Source organism: Vulpes lagopus, chromosome 4 (genome assembly GCF_018345385.1).
Source record: "Vulpes lagopus strain Blue_001 chromosome 4, ASM1834538v1, whole genome shotgun sequence".
In the NCBI taxonomy this organism is placed as follows: domain Eukaryota; kingdom Metazoa; phylum Chordata; class Mammalia; order Carnivora; family Canidae; genus Vulpes; species Vulpes lagopus.
The window spans coordinates 46,615,671-46,629,773 of NC_054827.1; the positions used below are offsets into that span (position 1 = coordinate 46,615,671).

General features: G+C 63.0%; 1 protein-coding gene across 2 annotated transcripts in view; it reads left to right on the plus strand.

Moving 5' to 3' along the window:
• Nucleotides 1-14,103, plus strand: part of CAMK2B (calcium/calmodulin dependent protein kinase II beta) — a 76,434-nt gene that overhangs the window by 37,225 nt on the left and 25,106 nt on the right. For both annotated transcript variants that reach the window (XM_041751604.1, XM_041751605.1), the window contains exons 3-5: nt 5,537-5,596; nt 11,606-11,660; nt 13,381-13,446. In XM_041751604.1, coding sequence (XP_041607538.1) covers nt 5,537-5,596; nt 11,606-11,660; nt 13,381-13,446 — 181 coding nt within the window. The remainder of the gene's footprint in view (nt 1-5,536; nt 5,597-11,605; nt 11,661-13,380; nt 13,447-14,103) is intronic.

Genomic DNA, 14,103 nt, shown 5'->3' on the forward strand with positions numbered 1-14,103 from the left:
TGGTGGGCCGTTCTGGGCAGCAGCTGCTGTGGCCTGCGTCCTAGTCTTCCTGCCCCAGCCCAGAGCCCTGTGCCATCCCTGCATCCCCAGGTCATTCCTCAGATTGCGTATGGGCATCGATGGAGCGCCTCGAGCTGGCGGGGCTCCCCAGTGAACACGGCCCCCCCCCATCCCATCCCAGAGGTTCTTGGGGGTCCAGCCGCCACCGTCGGCAGCCCCCGCCACCTGCTGGGCTGTGTGGACTTTCCGTGTGGGATTTCATCTTCCAGCCAGCACGACTGCTGGTTTTTCCCAAGAGGTGGTGTCACTTGTCCCAGGCCAAGCCTCGGGGGTGGAGAGGGGGCAGGTTGGCAGCTCCTCCTGCCAGGTGGGCCCATCTCCCCCTCCCATCCCTCCTCCGCCTGCGCCAGTGCCTCGCGGGTGTCCTTCTGCCCGTGACAGCTCTGCTGCTGCTCCTGGCAGCTGGCGAGGGGCCAGACACCCACCCACGTCCCTCCTGTCCCCCTTCTCCTGGCACCCTCCCCACCCCAGCTCTACTCTGAGTCACCCACAGCCCGGGAGCAGGTGGGTGCCGGGGCGGGTAGAGGATGGTGGCAGGGCTGGGAGGGCCGGAGGAGGCCACGGGGAGCCCCAGCCTGGGGTCTGTGCACCTGCTTCCTTGACTGGGACTGCCACTCATGCTACAGAGTGTGGCGGAAGATGTTCTCTCCCACCACCCTCGGCTTCCTGACCCCGCTTTGGGGCCCTGCCTGGGGGGACATGGCCTGGGGGTCCCTGCAGGGAGACCCTGCCTGGGGGGAGATCCTGCCTCGGGGGAGATCCTGCCTGGGGGGGACTCTGCCTGGGGGAAGACCCTGCCTGGGGGGGCCCTGCCTGGGGCACTTGCTGTGTGGAGCTGGATTCAGTCTCCCTCTGCCATTCCCCGGGACATTGTTGGAGTGCAATGGGTCAGGCCTGCTGTGTACGTGGAACAGACGGTGCCCACGTGTGGCCCCATGTGGCATGGCACATGAGTAGCCCCTGCCTCCTGTCGCTCGGGGGCTCCTGGGGTTTGAACGGTGTGGGGTGTACAGGGCTCCGCTGCAGCCACCCCCTGACCTGGCCCCCAGCTCCTGAGCCTGGGGGCATTCTCCCCGGCGGGGGGGGGCCAGCGTTCAGGGCAGGCCTGGTGCAGCCGGTGGTGGTGGGAAACCCAGGAGGGCTTCCCGGCCTTGCAGGCTGTGGAGCTGCAGGTCTGGGATTCAGGCAGGGGGCAGCAGGGGGGTCACTGGTGTTTTGGGGTCCTGTGTCTATTTTGCTGTTTCAGGATGTGAATGAATGCTGTTTTCTCCGTAACCCTGTTTCTTGAGTGGGAGAAACAAAGAGCCGTTTTATGGGCTAAGCCCTCCTCATGGGAGCGGGTGTGCGAATGTATCCCAAGCGTGTGAGAGGTGTGTCCAGACGATTCCCGGTTGAACTCAGGAATCCCCGTGACAGCCAGTCTTTCCCCCGTGACACAGACTTTTTCAGACCCCCACAATGGTGTGATGGCGTCCCCTTGGTCTCCTGCAGGCAGCATCAGGGCCTGTGCCTCTTCTGTCCCCGGGGCTCACGGCCCTGCTGCCCCTGCTCCTTGTGACCTGGAACTGCCCACGTCCCCTGGGTCCCCGGGAAACGGTCGGTATTGGCCTGGGGTCTTCAGGAGGGAATAGGGCAGGGGGGCCTCCCCTTTATGGGGTTCCCAGATATTGGGGGCACTTGGCCTCTGCCCTCATTCCTGGGCCCCCACCTCTGTCCCCATCCCATCTGAGAGGTCACCCTCAGACCCATACATGCAAAATGACGTCAAAAGTGCCTGGGGCTTATGCACGTGTGGGGGTGATGCAGGCTGGGTCTGACATAGGCGACTGGGGAGAGGAGACCACATCTGGGGCCAGGACACAGGGTGTCAGTGGGATAAATTCTTGGGGTCCTCTTGTCCTTAGCGCCGGTACTGTGCATATTCTGGGGCATGTGCCATCATCCCATGATAGCGTGCTAACCCGTGGCCCCGGCAGTGGGGCCACAGAGGCAGGTGTCTGGTCCTCGGGGCAACTCCGGGTGCTCTGGACACTCAGGACATCCGGCCACAGCCCTGGCAGGTGCCTGGTGAGCCGCTCCTGGGGTAGCCTGCTGCCCGCCCGGCCGGGACGTCACTGCAGCAGGCATGGCTGGTGGGGTGCTGGGCTGGGGACCCTGGGCACCGTGGGCCTTGGGCAGCCCAGGCACTGTCCTGGCTTCACCCCCCAGGCTGCTCAGTGGTCACTGCTGTGGTGTCTAGTGTCTGAAGTCCTGGCAGCCGCACAGGCCAGAGCACCGGGAAGGGGGTGGGTGGCAGGGATGAGCAGGGCAGCAAGCAGCTCTGAGAGGCCCTGGGGCTAGTGCAGGGTCGCTGGCCCATCCTGTATGCTGCTGCCCACTGGAGAACAGGAGGCAGTGGAGGTGTCCTTCCCGGCTCTAGCTGGCAATTTAGGGCCGGGGCACGGGTTAAATTTGACTTGCTTCACTGTGGCCACGATGGGGCTTATGGTACTAGTTTGGAAGCTGAGCAATAACTTGTGCACCGCTGAAGGAAGAATTCAGGGCTGTGGGCAGGGTGAGGGAGCTGGCTTCGTCCTCCCACAGCCAGGGGCCTGTCCTAAGAAGGGGACAGCCTCCCATTCTATCTGGGGCCCAGAAATATTGTCTTGGACTATTAATTTCAGGGTGCGCTGCTGGCCTGCTACCGAGAGGGACGGCCTGGAGGGTCAGTGACCTGCTGTGGCTGTGGGTGGATCCTGCGTGTGGGCCGTGCAGCCAGGCCTCCCCTTCCTGGTCCCACACAAATAATTCCTCTCCCCTAACGCGCTCGGGACGCGGTCCATCTTTTGGGTGGGGCTGTGCCCTCGGAGACAGCTTTCAGGAATGAAATAGTCTTTTAAGGGGCTTACTTCTGAAAAGTGGGTTCCCACATGCAGTTTTGTCCTGATTTCTGGGCATGAAAATGACCCCAGCTCCCAACCTGCCTATCCTCCTGAGCACTACGTGACCTGAGCTTCATTCCGGCCCTGTCCCCCCTGCAGACGGTTTCTCAGTTGTCGTCCACCCTCGGGGGTGTCCACTCCGCTGCTCTTGGGACGGTGGGCAAAGCTAGAGCAGGTCCTATAGGTCAGGTTCACATTCTGTGTCGCGCTGGACAGTCTGCAGGGTTGGGGGCTGCCCTGAGTCACACGGAGGGCGTCCTTGTCCTGACCACGTATTCGCTGAGCCGTCACCTGGTGGGAGGACGTGAAGTGTGGGGCTTCTCTCAGATGCTCCGAAAAAACAAGCACGTGCATACGGAAGCACAGATTCTGCAGAAGTGCTTTTTCTGAGGATTTCGTAGTGTTGGCGCTACTTTCCTCTAGGTTTGAAAAACGTTCAGGATAGTAACTTAAAATCCTAGGAGAGAAAAAACGGCGCCGAGAAACCAGCACCCCGGCTGCGCTGCGGGGCACGGTGCTGGCTGTGGGGACAGCCCCTTCCACCAGGCCTCTAGAGGTGGCTCCCACCCCCCAGGTAGGTGTAGCGTTGCCTGTTTGGGCTTCGTATGGATGGAAAAGAGGAATCCACGCTGCGTGGTTCTGCTGCAGTTGAGCCCAATCCATCCCTCCTGGGGGGGTGCTCGGACCTCTTCCCATGTCTGCCGTCGTGAATCCTGCTGTGTCTTGTCCACTGGGCTCTGCTCCTGCCACAGAGGGGACAGGACAGCGCCAGGGCCGCGGGGGACCGTGGGGGGTGAGGGGGCAAGGGATAGGGTGAGGGCCTGTCCCCTGCTGCTCTGCTGGGACCCTGCAAAGCCTGGGCGCCTGGCCACAGGTGGGAGCCAGGCAGGCAGGGCAGGGAGGGCTTAGCGTTTCCGGGGACGGGAGGGCCGGGCGGACGGGGGTGCAGGGGTGGGGGGTGGACCCGAGTGTTCCCAGAGAGCGTCCCCCAAGAGTTCCTGTCTGCGGGCGTGAGGAAGGGCCATGCACGTTTGCAAGCCTGTCCCCTACCGCAGCCCAGCACTGTCACTCAGCCCAGGGAGAGCTGACCGCAAGGAGGTAGCAGGCTCCCTTCCTGCAGAAGGACCTTCAGATGCCTAGGTCTTGGCCCCCAGGCAGCGCCCAGGGCCCGGCAGGCCTGAGGAGATCACATCAACTGCACCCTGCGGGTGGGTGCTGTCTGTGGGTTCCCGGCCAATCAGGCAGGCCTTGTGGTCTTGGCTGGTGCCAGGCCCTTGCTCTGAGGAGCTCAGCAGGTGCAGGGCTGGAGGGGGGTGCAGGACCCCCGGCACCCCCTCCCTGGGCATGCCCCACCCTGGGGCAGCTGCCCTCCTCATCTTGCCTCTCTTGGCAGTTTGGCCACGTGTGTGAACCAGTGCCCTGTGTGAATGAAAGCACGTTTTGGGTCTTCCTTTGTAAGTGGCTTGTTCACACAGCCTTATGTGAGTGAGCCGGGGTGGCGCGCACACGCTGCTCAAGAGTGAATCCTGTTGTGCGGCCGTAGCCGTGTTAATTGTGCATTCTCTAGCCAATGGAAACGTGGAGGTTTTTTTGGTGTTTTGCTATTAAAATCTCCGTCACTTATTAAAATGGTCCTCGTACCTTTGTCTGAAATAGAACATTTCTGATAAATTGCTTGATTCCTTGAGGCCCTGCCTCTGGAACCGAAGTGCTGGCCTTGAAGGGCTGAGAGGAGGGCTGGGGCTGGGGCTGGGGCTGGGGGTGCTCCTAGGCTGGTTCCTTAGTGCCCAGAGCTTGCTCCCCCTGCACCAGGTCCCCCTGCACCACCTCCTCCTGCACCAGGTCCTCCCCTGCCAGCTCCCCCTACATCAGCTCTCCTGCATCAGCTCCCCCTGCACCAGGTCCCCCTTCATCAGGTCTCCCTGCATCAGCTCCCCCTGCACCAGGTCTCCCTGTACTATGTCTCCCTGCACTATGTCCCCCTGCATCAGCTCCCCCTGCACCAGGTCCCCCTGCATCAGCTCCCTTTGCACCAGGTCCCCCTGCCATCAGCTCCCCCTGCACCAGGTCCCCTGCCATCAGCTCCCCCTGCACCAGCACACCATTCAGGCCAGTGTTTCGTAGATCTGTGCACCCTCACCCCAGAGGTCCAGCAGAGTCCTACTAAGCTCATGGGGACCCTGCCTGCTGCCCAGCTGCCCCACCCCGCCCCCTGCGGACAGCGTTGCTCCACCAGCGCCATAGCCAACTATGAGGAACATACCAGGTTTCAGCAGGAAGCTCCAGTGTATGGATTGAGGACAGATAAGTGAAGGATAAATTGGTGCTGTCAGTTCTCCCGTGAAATGTACGGCACTTTGTCCCCCTGGACCACATGGGGTTCCTGCCTCTGCCTCCGTGGGCCTCTCCTGGCGAACACTGGGCAGCCGCATGCTGAGAGAGGTGATGGGCCCCTCCCCGGGCCACCCACTGGTCTGGGTGGTGCTGGGCTCAGGGGAGGGGCGGGGGCTGGCTACTGGGGCATGAGGTCACACTGTGCTGCTTTCTGTCCCCAGATCACCAGAAGCTGGAGAGAGAAGCTCGAATCTGCCGTCTCCTGAAGCATTCCAACATTGGTGAGCAGCTATCCCAGGGGGTAGGGGTCCCGGCTCTCTGCCCCGTGGCCTGTGGCCTTTTCCTCCCGACGATCAGACTGGTAGAGAGACACCCAGAGGCGTCCTGTTCCTTCTCCATACGAGGGTGCCACCCCAGACCCCTGGAAATGGCTCTTCCTCCTGACCTGCAGTGATTCTGGGGGGGGGGTCGGTGCAGCCCCTTGCAGGAGCTCTACCTGGATGGGGCCCCACCCATCCCTCTAACTCCAAGCTGTGCTCTTGGTGAAAACATTCTGTGGCTTCAGAAAAGCCACAGGCAGCCCAATTAAGAAGAAAAACGTTTGGAAACCAGAAACCTCAGAGACCACTGCAGGCGGTCCCGGCCTGAGGTCTGAGGTCTGGTTCAGGTGATCTGGCTGTCGCCTGCCAGTCCTTAGAACTGTGTGGCCTGGGGCTGGGGTCCCGTCAGGGGCAGGGGAGCCTCGGGAGCCTGTAGCCTTCACCTCAGGATGGTCACCCTTTCTCTGAAACTCCAGGTCATATCCCTGTAAGTGACACCATTGTAGGAGCAGCACACCCTAGAAGTCCACTGGGGCCTCCAAGGCACTTGGCCCTCACTCGGCCACATGCTCACCCCTGTGGTTCTAGGGTGGTCCTTGCTTGCTGCCCTGGGGGGCAGGTGTGCATGTCCACCTGGCTTCCCTGCTCTGCCTCTGGCCCTTTAGGGACTTCTGAGGGGCCCACTGCACGAAGTAGCCAGGGGGCATGGAGGGGATGACAGGTCTGCAGCCTCTAGAGCTTGTCAAGGTGGAGTCCTGGGCCGCTCCTGCCAAGATTCTGGCTTAGTTGTGCCAGGACAGGGCCCAGGATGCTATTTAAAAAGAGTAGCAGGAGGGATCCCTGGGTGGCACAGCGGTTTGGCGCCTGCCTTTGGCCCAGGGCGCGATCCTGGAGACCCGGGATCGAGTCCCACATCGGGCTCCCGGTGCATGGAGCCTGCTTCTCCCTCTGTCTGTGTCTCTGCCTCTTTCTCTCTCTCTGTGACTATCATAAATAAATAAATAAAAATTAAAAAAAAAAAAGAGTAGCAGGAGGTGTGGAGCAGCCAGTTCTGGAGCCACTGGCCTGGGGGGTGGGGGGCGCATGTCACTCCCAAACCAGGGCTTGGCCTCGTGGAGGCCCAAGGGGCTCCAGAAAGCCTCTGCCAGTCCCTAGAGCTGGTCCTGGGAGCCTGTGGCCCTGCAGGACAGGGGGAAGTGAACCCCCACATCCTGGGCGGCCCCCTGTACCAAGGCTGCTGCAGCCCCGGGTCCTGCCCAGCGCTTTTACTCCAGGTTCTCAAGCCCAGTGTATGGGACCCGCCGGCATGCAGGGGCCTGACTTGCTCCTGGAAAGCTGACTTGGGCCTGCGGTGGGCCCACGAACTGGAACCTTTCACCAGTGTGCCAGGTGTCCACAGGGACCCCAGGCCATTCCTCGCTGGCGGGGTGCGGGGGAATGTTTGCACAAATGATGGGCTTCAGTTTGACCTCTGACCTTCCCCAACCCGGCTGGGGCCCTCTGTGGCTGGGGCCCTCTGTGGCTCCAGGCTGAAAACTCTTTCCTAGTGCTCCTGGCAGACACCTCCACCAGCCAACTCCACCCCTCCCCCTCCCGCCAGCCCCCTCCCCTGCTTCCCCTGAGCACCAGGCCACAGTAGGTCACCACTCTGAGCAATCGTCAAGAATCCCCTTTAAATAGCGGGAGGACCTAGGTGTTCTTTGGTTTGGCATTTTGGGACAGTTCTTCAAAAGATATCTTGCCCTGCCTGGCTGCCCGGTGTTGTTCCTGGTCACTTACGATCAGACCCTGAAGTCCTCATAGCAGCTTCATTCCAGAACACCGGGGAGCCTGCAGTGCAGAGGGAACATTCTGGAACATGGGGGAGGTGGAGCAGAGACTGAAGTACAGAGGAAACATTCTAGAACACAAGGCAGGACTGAGACGGGTGCAGAGGGGACTTCCCATTCCCTTAGACTCTGGAGGGGCTCTCTGGGGAGTCGTGGGAGCTGTCTAGGGGCAGGTGAGGGGCTGCTTGGCCCGGGCCTGGGTCTGCCCAGCCTCACCCTAGACCGAAGTGCCCCCCAGGCCCCTGGGGGAGGCAGGGGGATCTTGTTCGGCCAGGTGCAGCGGAGGGGCTCCCCATCTTGTGCTGCATCCTCAGGGAGCACTGTGTTCAGGGCGTGGGGGGGCAGGAGCCTCAGTCTCCCCATCTGCACAGTGGAGGTGGGCACCCCCAGGGAGTGCCTAGGAGGAGTCAGGTGGAGGCCAGGCCGAGCCCCCTCTCCCGAGTGACCTGGGGATGCTCAAGGGCAGGTCGTGGTGGCTCCTGCGGGGTCTGCAGCCCTTGAGCTTCTGGGGCTCTCCACCTGGGTTGAGGTACCTGTGCTGCCGGCGGCACGACTCAGGCGCAGGGCGCTGATTTTCCGTTTGTGGTTTCGAGGGCCCGTCGGCTGCGCGGCAAGGTGGCTGCGTGACCTGCGGGATCCGAGCAGAATGAAAACGTGGGCCTCGAGACAGCAGGAGCAGAACGGGGTCCTTGGGGCACCTGGGCCGGGGACACGGGCCAGAGCTGCATCTCCACAGGTTTTCCTGAATCTTTATGGTTTGCTTCCCAGGGAGCTCACTCATGGGGCTGGTAGTGGGAGGCTGGACTCCCTCCGTGGACGTCTCGTCAGGGCCATTTGAGCATCTTCGAGATGTGGCAGTGGGTCCCCAGGCTGCATGGGGACAGGGACACGGAGACAGGAGAGGGAGGGAGAACGAGGAGCACGGTGCTGCTTTCCCCCCCTAAGCTGTAGTAAAACACACGTAATATTTATGATTGTAACCATTTCTAGGTGCGTGGGTCAGTCGCATGTACGTGTGCAGCCGTCACCACCCTGTACCCAAACTTCCCACCTCCACTGTGCAGATGGGGAGACTGAGGCTCCTGCCCCCCCACGCCCTGAACACAGTGCTCCCTGAGGATGCAGCACAAGATGGGGAGCCCCTCCGCTGCACCTGGCCGAACAAGATCCCCCTGCCTCCCCCAGGGGCCTGGGGGGCACTTTGGTCTAGGGTGAGGCTGGGCAGACCCAGGCTCGGGCCAAGCGGCCCCTCACCTGCCCCTAGACAGCTCCCACGACTCCCCAGAGAGCCCCTCCAGAGTCTAAGGGAACGGGAAGTCCCCTCTGCACCCGTCTCAGTCCTGCCTTGTGTTCTAGAATGTTTCCTCTGTACTTCAGTCTCTGCTCCACCTCCCCCATGTTCCAGAATGTTCCCTCTGCACTGCAGACTTTCCTGGAACGTCTGCATCCAGGAGCACTGACTCCCATTGGCCTCCCAGGCCCAGGACCTCCCATGCATGCTGTGTCTGTGGGTTGGTCCTCGCTAGGGACCGGAGGTGGGATCACCCATGGGTCCAGCTGGGATTCCCCACTGCCTGCCCACCTTGTAGCTGGGTGCTCACGTTCCTTGCTTTTTGAGGCTAAGTAACATGCTCCATATGGACGGACAGTGTGCCGCTCCTTTCCCCGACGGCCGACACTCGGCCTTCCCTGCATGGGCCGTGGACCCGGGTGTGCGGGGCTCTGCGTCCTTGCTTCCTTCAGTTCTGTGGCCACAGAGCCGGCGGCGGCTCCGTAGTGAACTTGCCAGAACCACTGTGCTCTCTGGCTCTGGTCCTGGAGGCGCCAGCCCCGCCCGACGGGCTGCAGAGCACAGGGTGGGCATGCGGGGCCTGTGCTGAGCCGTCACGCAGGGAATGGGGTGCACAGAGCCGGCCCTCCAGCACCAGCTGCCCAGCCAGAGCCCTCCCCAGCTGGTAGTTTCTCTTTAGAGACAAGGGGTCCCCCAGCCTCCCCTCAGCTTCCTTCAGTCTCCCCCAAACTTTCCCCAGTCTCCCCCAACTTTTCCCCAGCCTCCCCCAGCCTCTCTCCAGCTGCCCCCTAGCCTCCCTCAGCCTCCTCAGAGCTTCCATCCAGCCTCTTCCCAGCCTCCCAGCACCCTCCCACAGTCTCCACTCAGCCTCCCCTCAGCTTCCCTCAGCCTCCCCCAGCCTTCATCCAACCTCCATCCAACCTACTCCCAGCCTCCCTCCACCTCCCCCCAACCTTTCCTAGCCTCCCTCCAGCTTCCCCTCAGCCTCCTCACAGCCTCCCTCAGCCTCCACTCAGCCTCCCCACCACCTTCCTCTAGTCTCCCCCCAGCCTCCCTTCAGCCTCCCCCAACCTTTGCCCAGCCTCCCTCAGCCTCCCTCAGCCTTTCCCAGCCTCCACTCAGCCTCCCCTCTGCATACTAATCCTCTCTCCCCAGGGCCTGGCTCCATGGTGGCTGCTGAGGCTAGAGCACACCTCCTTTGCCGGGTGGTCCCCCCTGAGCTGGGCAGGTGGGCACCATGGAGGACTCGCCCTGGGGGCTTCCTGCCTGGACAGCAGAGGCCGGGGCAGCTGGGGAGAGGTTTCCCATCTCCTGGTGCTCAGGCCCGCAGCTGGTGGTGTCGCCCCTCCGGGTGGCTCTCCTGCCACCGGCCGTCCAGAGGCTGCCCGGTGCCCCCTGGCCTGGGACTCAGGCGCAGGCCCCGGAGGAGTCGTGGCCTGGGGGGCTTCCAGGCCAGACTCGGGGTGCGGCAGGACTTGCTTTGTCGTCACCGGGCACCCTGCTTGTGGTGTCAGGGATTGCCTGTGTTTCTGTAAGTGGATTTGTGAGCTCACCGTCTTGCTCCGTTCTCTCAGAAGTCCCGTCTGATACGCTAGACGGGTTTTCTTCTAAACCGTTAAAATAACGTGCAGTTGCTTTTTAAACGTTAAAAGATTTTTTTTTTAAAGACGTGTGCACACGCACACAGGCTCCACTCCCAGACTCCCCGTGGCTCCCAGGCAAGGGGGTGGGACCCCCCTGGCTGGGCCTGGGAGCCCGACCCTCCCACCAGCACTGGGGGCGGGGCCTCCTGCGGCACCCAGCATTATGGACCCCTGGCCCGCCCCCTGGGGAAGGGGAGGAAGGCCCCCTGGAATGCCCCTCAGGGGCGCCCAGGCCTTCCCCCCTTTGGGGCTCAAGGCGGGGCGGCACCAGGAGGTGGTGAGCTCCCACTCCCCACTCCCCAGACTTTGCAGGAGGGGCCTGGGCAGAGGTTGCAGTGAGCAGGGGTCTGGGGTGTCAGGGAGAAGCAGGCCAGCCTGCAGTCAGCCCTGGGCTGGGGTGTGAGCAGGAGTCCACCCTGACGTCCCCCGGTGACCTTGTTCGTGAGCACGTGGCCGGGGGCTGGGGGGCTGCTGGATGCGGGGCCACTCGGCTTTTCTGGGCTGTGCGCCGGGGAGCTGGGCTGGAGGCCCTGGGGTGCCAGCTGTCGGGCGGCTGGAGGCTATCGGCGGCATCTGCGGGGGGGCAGGCTCCCAAACGTGCGGGGAGGGGGCCGTGTGACCATTCCCGGGCATCGTTGCTGTTGGGCGGAGCCAGGTGCAGCCTGGCTTCTGGCCAGGTGTGCTGGGCCCCAGGTGTGCTGGGCCCCAGGTGTGCTGGGTCAAGGCTGCTTTCAGGGCTGTTTCCTCCCCCTCCCTTAAGGCACGCCAGTGTGCCCGGGGGCGGGAGGCTCGGGTGTGTGCTGTGCCAGGCTCAGGGGCCCAAGAACAAGCGGACAGCTTAGGGGAGCACCTGGCAGGGGTGCCGTTCTGGAGCCCCCCGGGGCCTCCCTGGGCCCCACAGCTGGTCCCAAGCGGCAAGCAACGGGCCTCCTGCACTCCTCTCCTGTAAGCAGCTCCTGTCCAGGGCCCGTCCGGTGTCCGGTGAGGCTCCGCCCTGCACCCCAGCCCGCCTGCTCCCCCGCTGCCCGGGACCAGCAGACGCCCAGAGGCTACAACCCCGGGGCTCTCTCCTTGGCCTCTGCCTGCTGCCCGCCCACCTGGCCCTGCCCCTACCTATGCGGTGGGGGCCCCCTATGAGAGAGGGGGTCTGGGTGGCAAGGGCTGATAGAGGCTGGGCCAGCCCCTCACAGCCCCCTGTCTCCTACAGTGCGCCTCCACGACAGCATCTCCGAGGAGGGCTTCCACTACCTGGTCTTTGATCTGTAAGTGCTGGAGCTGGGGATGCAAGGCTCCCAGTGGGGTGGGGATTGGGGGCAGAAGTGGGGATCACCCCCAGGGGCTGGCCCGACTCCCAGGCCCCCTACCTTGCAGCCACACCAGCACAGCCTCCCCACCCCCTGTGTGCTTTGCACCATTGGTGCCTGGAGCCCCACAAGGTGGGATCTGCCCCCTGGGCCCTCTTGTCTACGGGACCCCGGGGGGGCCCGGGCAGAGGGGTGAGAGGAAGGAGAGGACCCCAGGAGCGGTCACAGGGCGTTCCTCTGGGGTCCTCACCACAGCCCACTGGCATGAGCGTGTGTGTGCGTGCACGCGTGTGTACACGTGTGCACGTTCATACACTTATGTGTCTGTGTGTACACACGTGTGCGTATGCATCGTCTGATGTGCAGGCTTTGGGGCTTCTGGCGCCTCTAACTTCCTGCTGGGTTTAGGAGGAGTGAGCTCATCCCTGTCCTTCCCTGACAGCTCCCACTACACAGCTATATTTAGCTCTCCGTGAGTCAGTGTGGCTGGGGACTGGGAAGGGAGTGGGCAGGGGCCATAGGCTTTGGGCGGCCCCTAGTGGCCTCTGGATGGCCGCGTGGCCAGGGTGCTGTCACCAGTGTGATGGGACACCTGCACGGGGCAGCTGCTCTTCCCTCAAAGGACAGATGCTGCCACGGTTGTGGGGCAGCCTCAGGAGCCCGCAGTGGACCAGCATTCCAGGTCCTCTGGTCAAGGGAGGCTGGGACTGTCCCTGTAGAGGCTTGGTCACCTCTCAACACCCCATGTTCCACAAGACAATGCTCTGAGTTGCCTGCCAGGTGGCCAGGGCTGGCCTGGGACAAAGCTGCCACTGCTAGGCTGGGGCTGTCCCCAAACGTCTGTGCCACGGCCCCTGAAGCGGCCCCTGCAGAGGGGGCAGGCTTGCTGTCACCCCCGTGGGCCCCCACACCCACCCAGCTTCACCTGCCTCCTTCACAGACAGTGTAGAGGCCACTGGGCTGGAGGATAGCCATGCCTAGGCCCTGGTGGCAGTGAACAAGTGGGTGTGTGTGATTCAGAGGACAGGGAGGGAGAGAGCAGGGTATGGGTGTCCATGTGCACACGTGTGCATGCTAATGCGTGTGTGTGCACATGTGTAACTGCATACGTGGTGTGTGCATGCACATGTGTAGGTTCATGTCTCTGGGCCTACATGGCAGAGGAGTATGGGGAGAGGCTCTGGGAGGCCAGCAAGAGGTCCTTGGCTGGTGTGTCTGCAGAGCGTGGGGAGAGAAAGGGCCTAGGCCCGGCAGGCCCTCCCCAAAAGCCTCTGCAGCCCACAGACTTGTGGTCCTGACCCTGCTGCAGCCCCTGCTCTGGGCACCCAGGATGCCCTGGGCCACAGGGAGGGAGTGGGGAAGAGTAAAGACTGGCCCCTGCCCCCGCCACAGCCTTCCCTGTCATACTACAGACCCTCTAAGGCCTGGGGGGCCAGAATTGGGGAACTACTTCTAGCCTGGGTTGGCATCCCCTTCAGGGGGCCCCAGACTTGGGGAAAGTGTGGATTCAGGGGCAGACAGGTCTCCCCACTGTCATCTTCTGGGAGGAGGTGGAGGAGGAGATGGAGGAGGGGGAGGTGGTATAGGTGTTGATGTTGTCTGTGGTGATGACAGTGATGGAAGTGACGAGGATAATGGGGTCTCTGGAGTCTGTGACCTCAGTCTGCCTTGCCTGCAGGGTCACGGGTGGGGAGCTCTTCGAGGACATCGTGGCCAGAGAGTACTACAGCGAGGCGGATGCCAGGTGGGTGTGCAGCCCTCACTCCTTCCCGCCCTCTCCTCTCCCCACCCCTGCCCCTGTGGCCCACGTGTGCTCCTGTGTGCATAGCGGCTAACGGGGCCTAGGCAGACGGTCAGCCGGGCTGGGGTTAGTCCATGGCCCGGCTGCCAGCCCAGCTGAGCCCTACTGGGAGCTCCTGAGCAGGTGCCCAGAGCAGCGGGCAACTGGTGGGGACTGGCCCACAGAGGGCTTTTTCCCTGGGGCGGCCGGAAGGAGGAGTGACCAGGGTCCCTCTCCTGCCCCTCCATTGGACCTCATCTGTGGCCCACAGCGGGCACTCAGGGGGCCTTTCCAAATGCTCTTCCAAACACAGGGCAGGGATCCCTTTCCATGCCACCCTCCCAGGGCTGGAGGCAGGATGGGAAGGCGAGGGGGGCCTGTGCCCCAGAACATGTCTGCTGGCTTTCCTTCATGGGATGGCTGTGGTTGGGAAGCCAAGGCCCCATGTGCAGCAATGGAGGGACTCAGGCTTCCTTTGGGTGACACTTCCGTGTGGGCTCCGGGGCAGCCCTTCCTACTGGGGTCCGCCATCACAGGGGATGAGGGGCCCAGTGACCTCTGGGTGCCACTGCAGCATGCTGCTGGGATGCAGGGCCCTCCTTCCTGGAAGGAGAGGCCCTT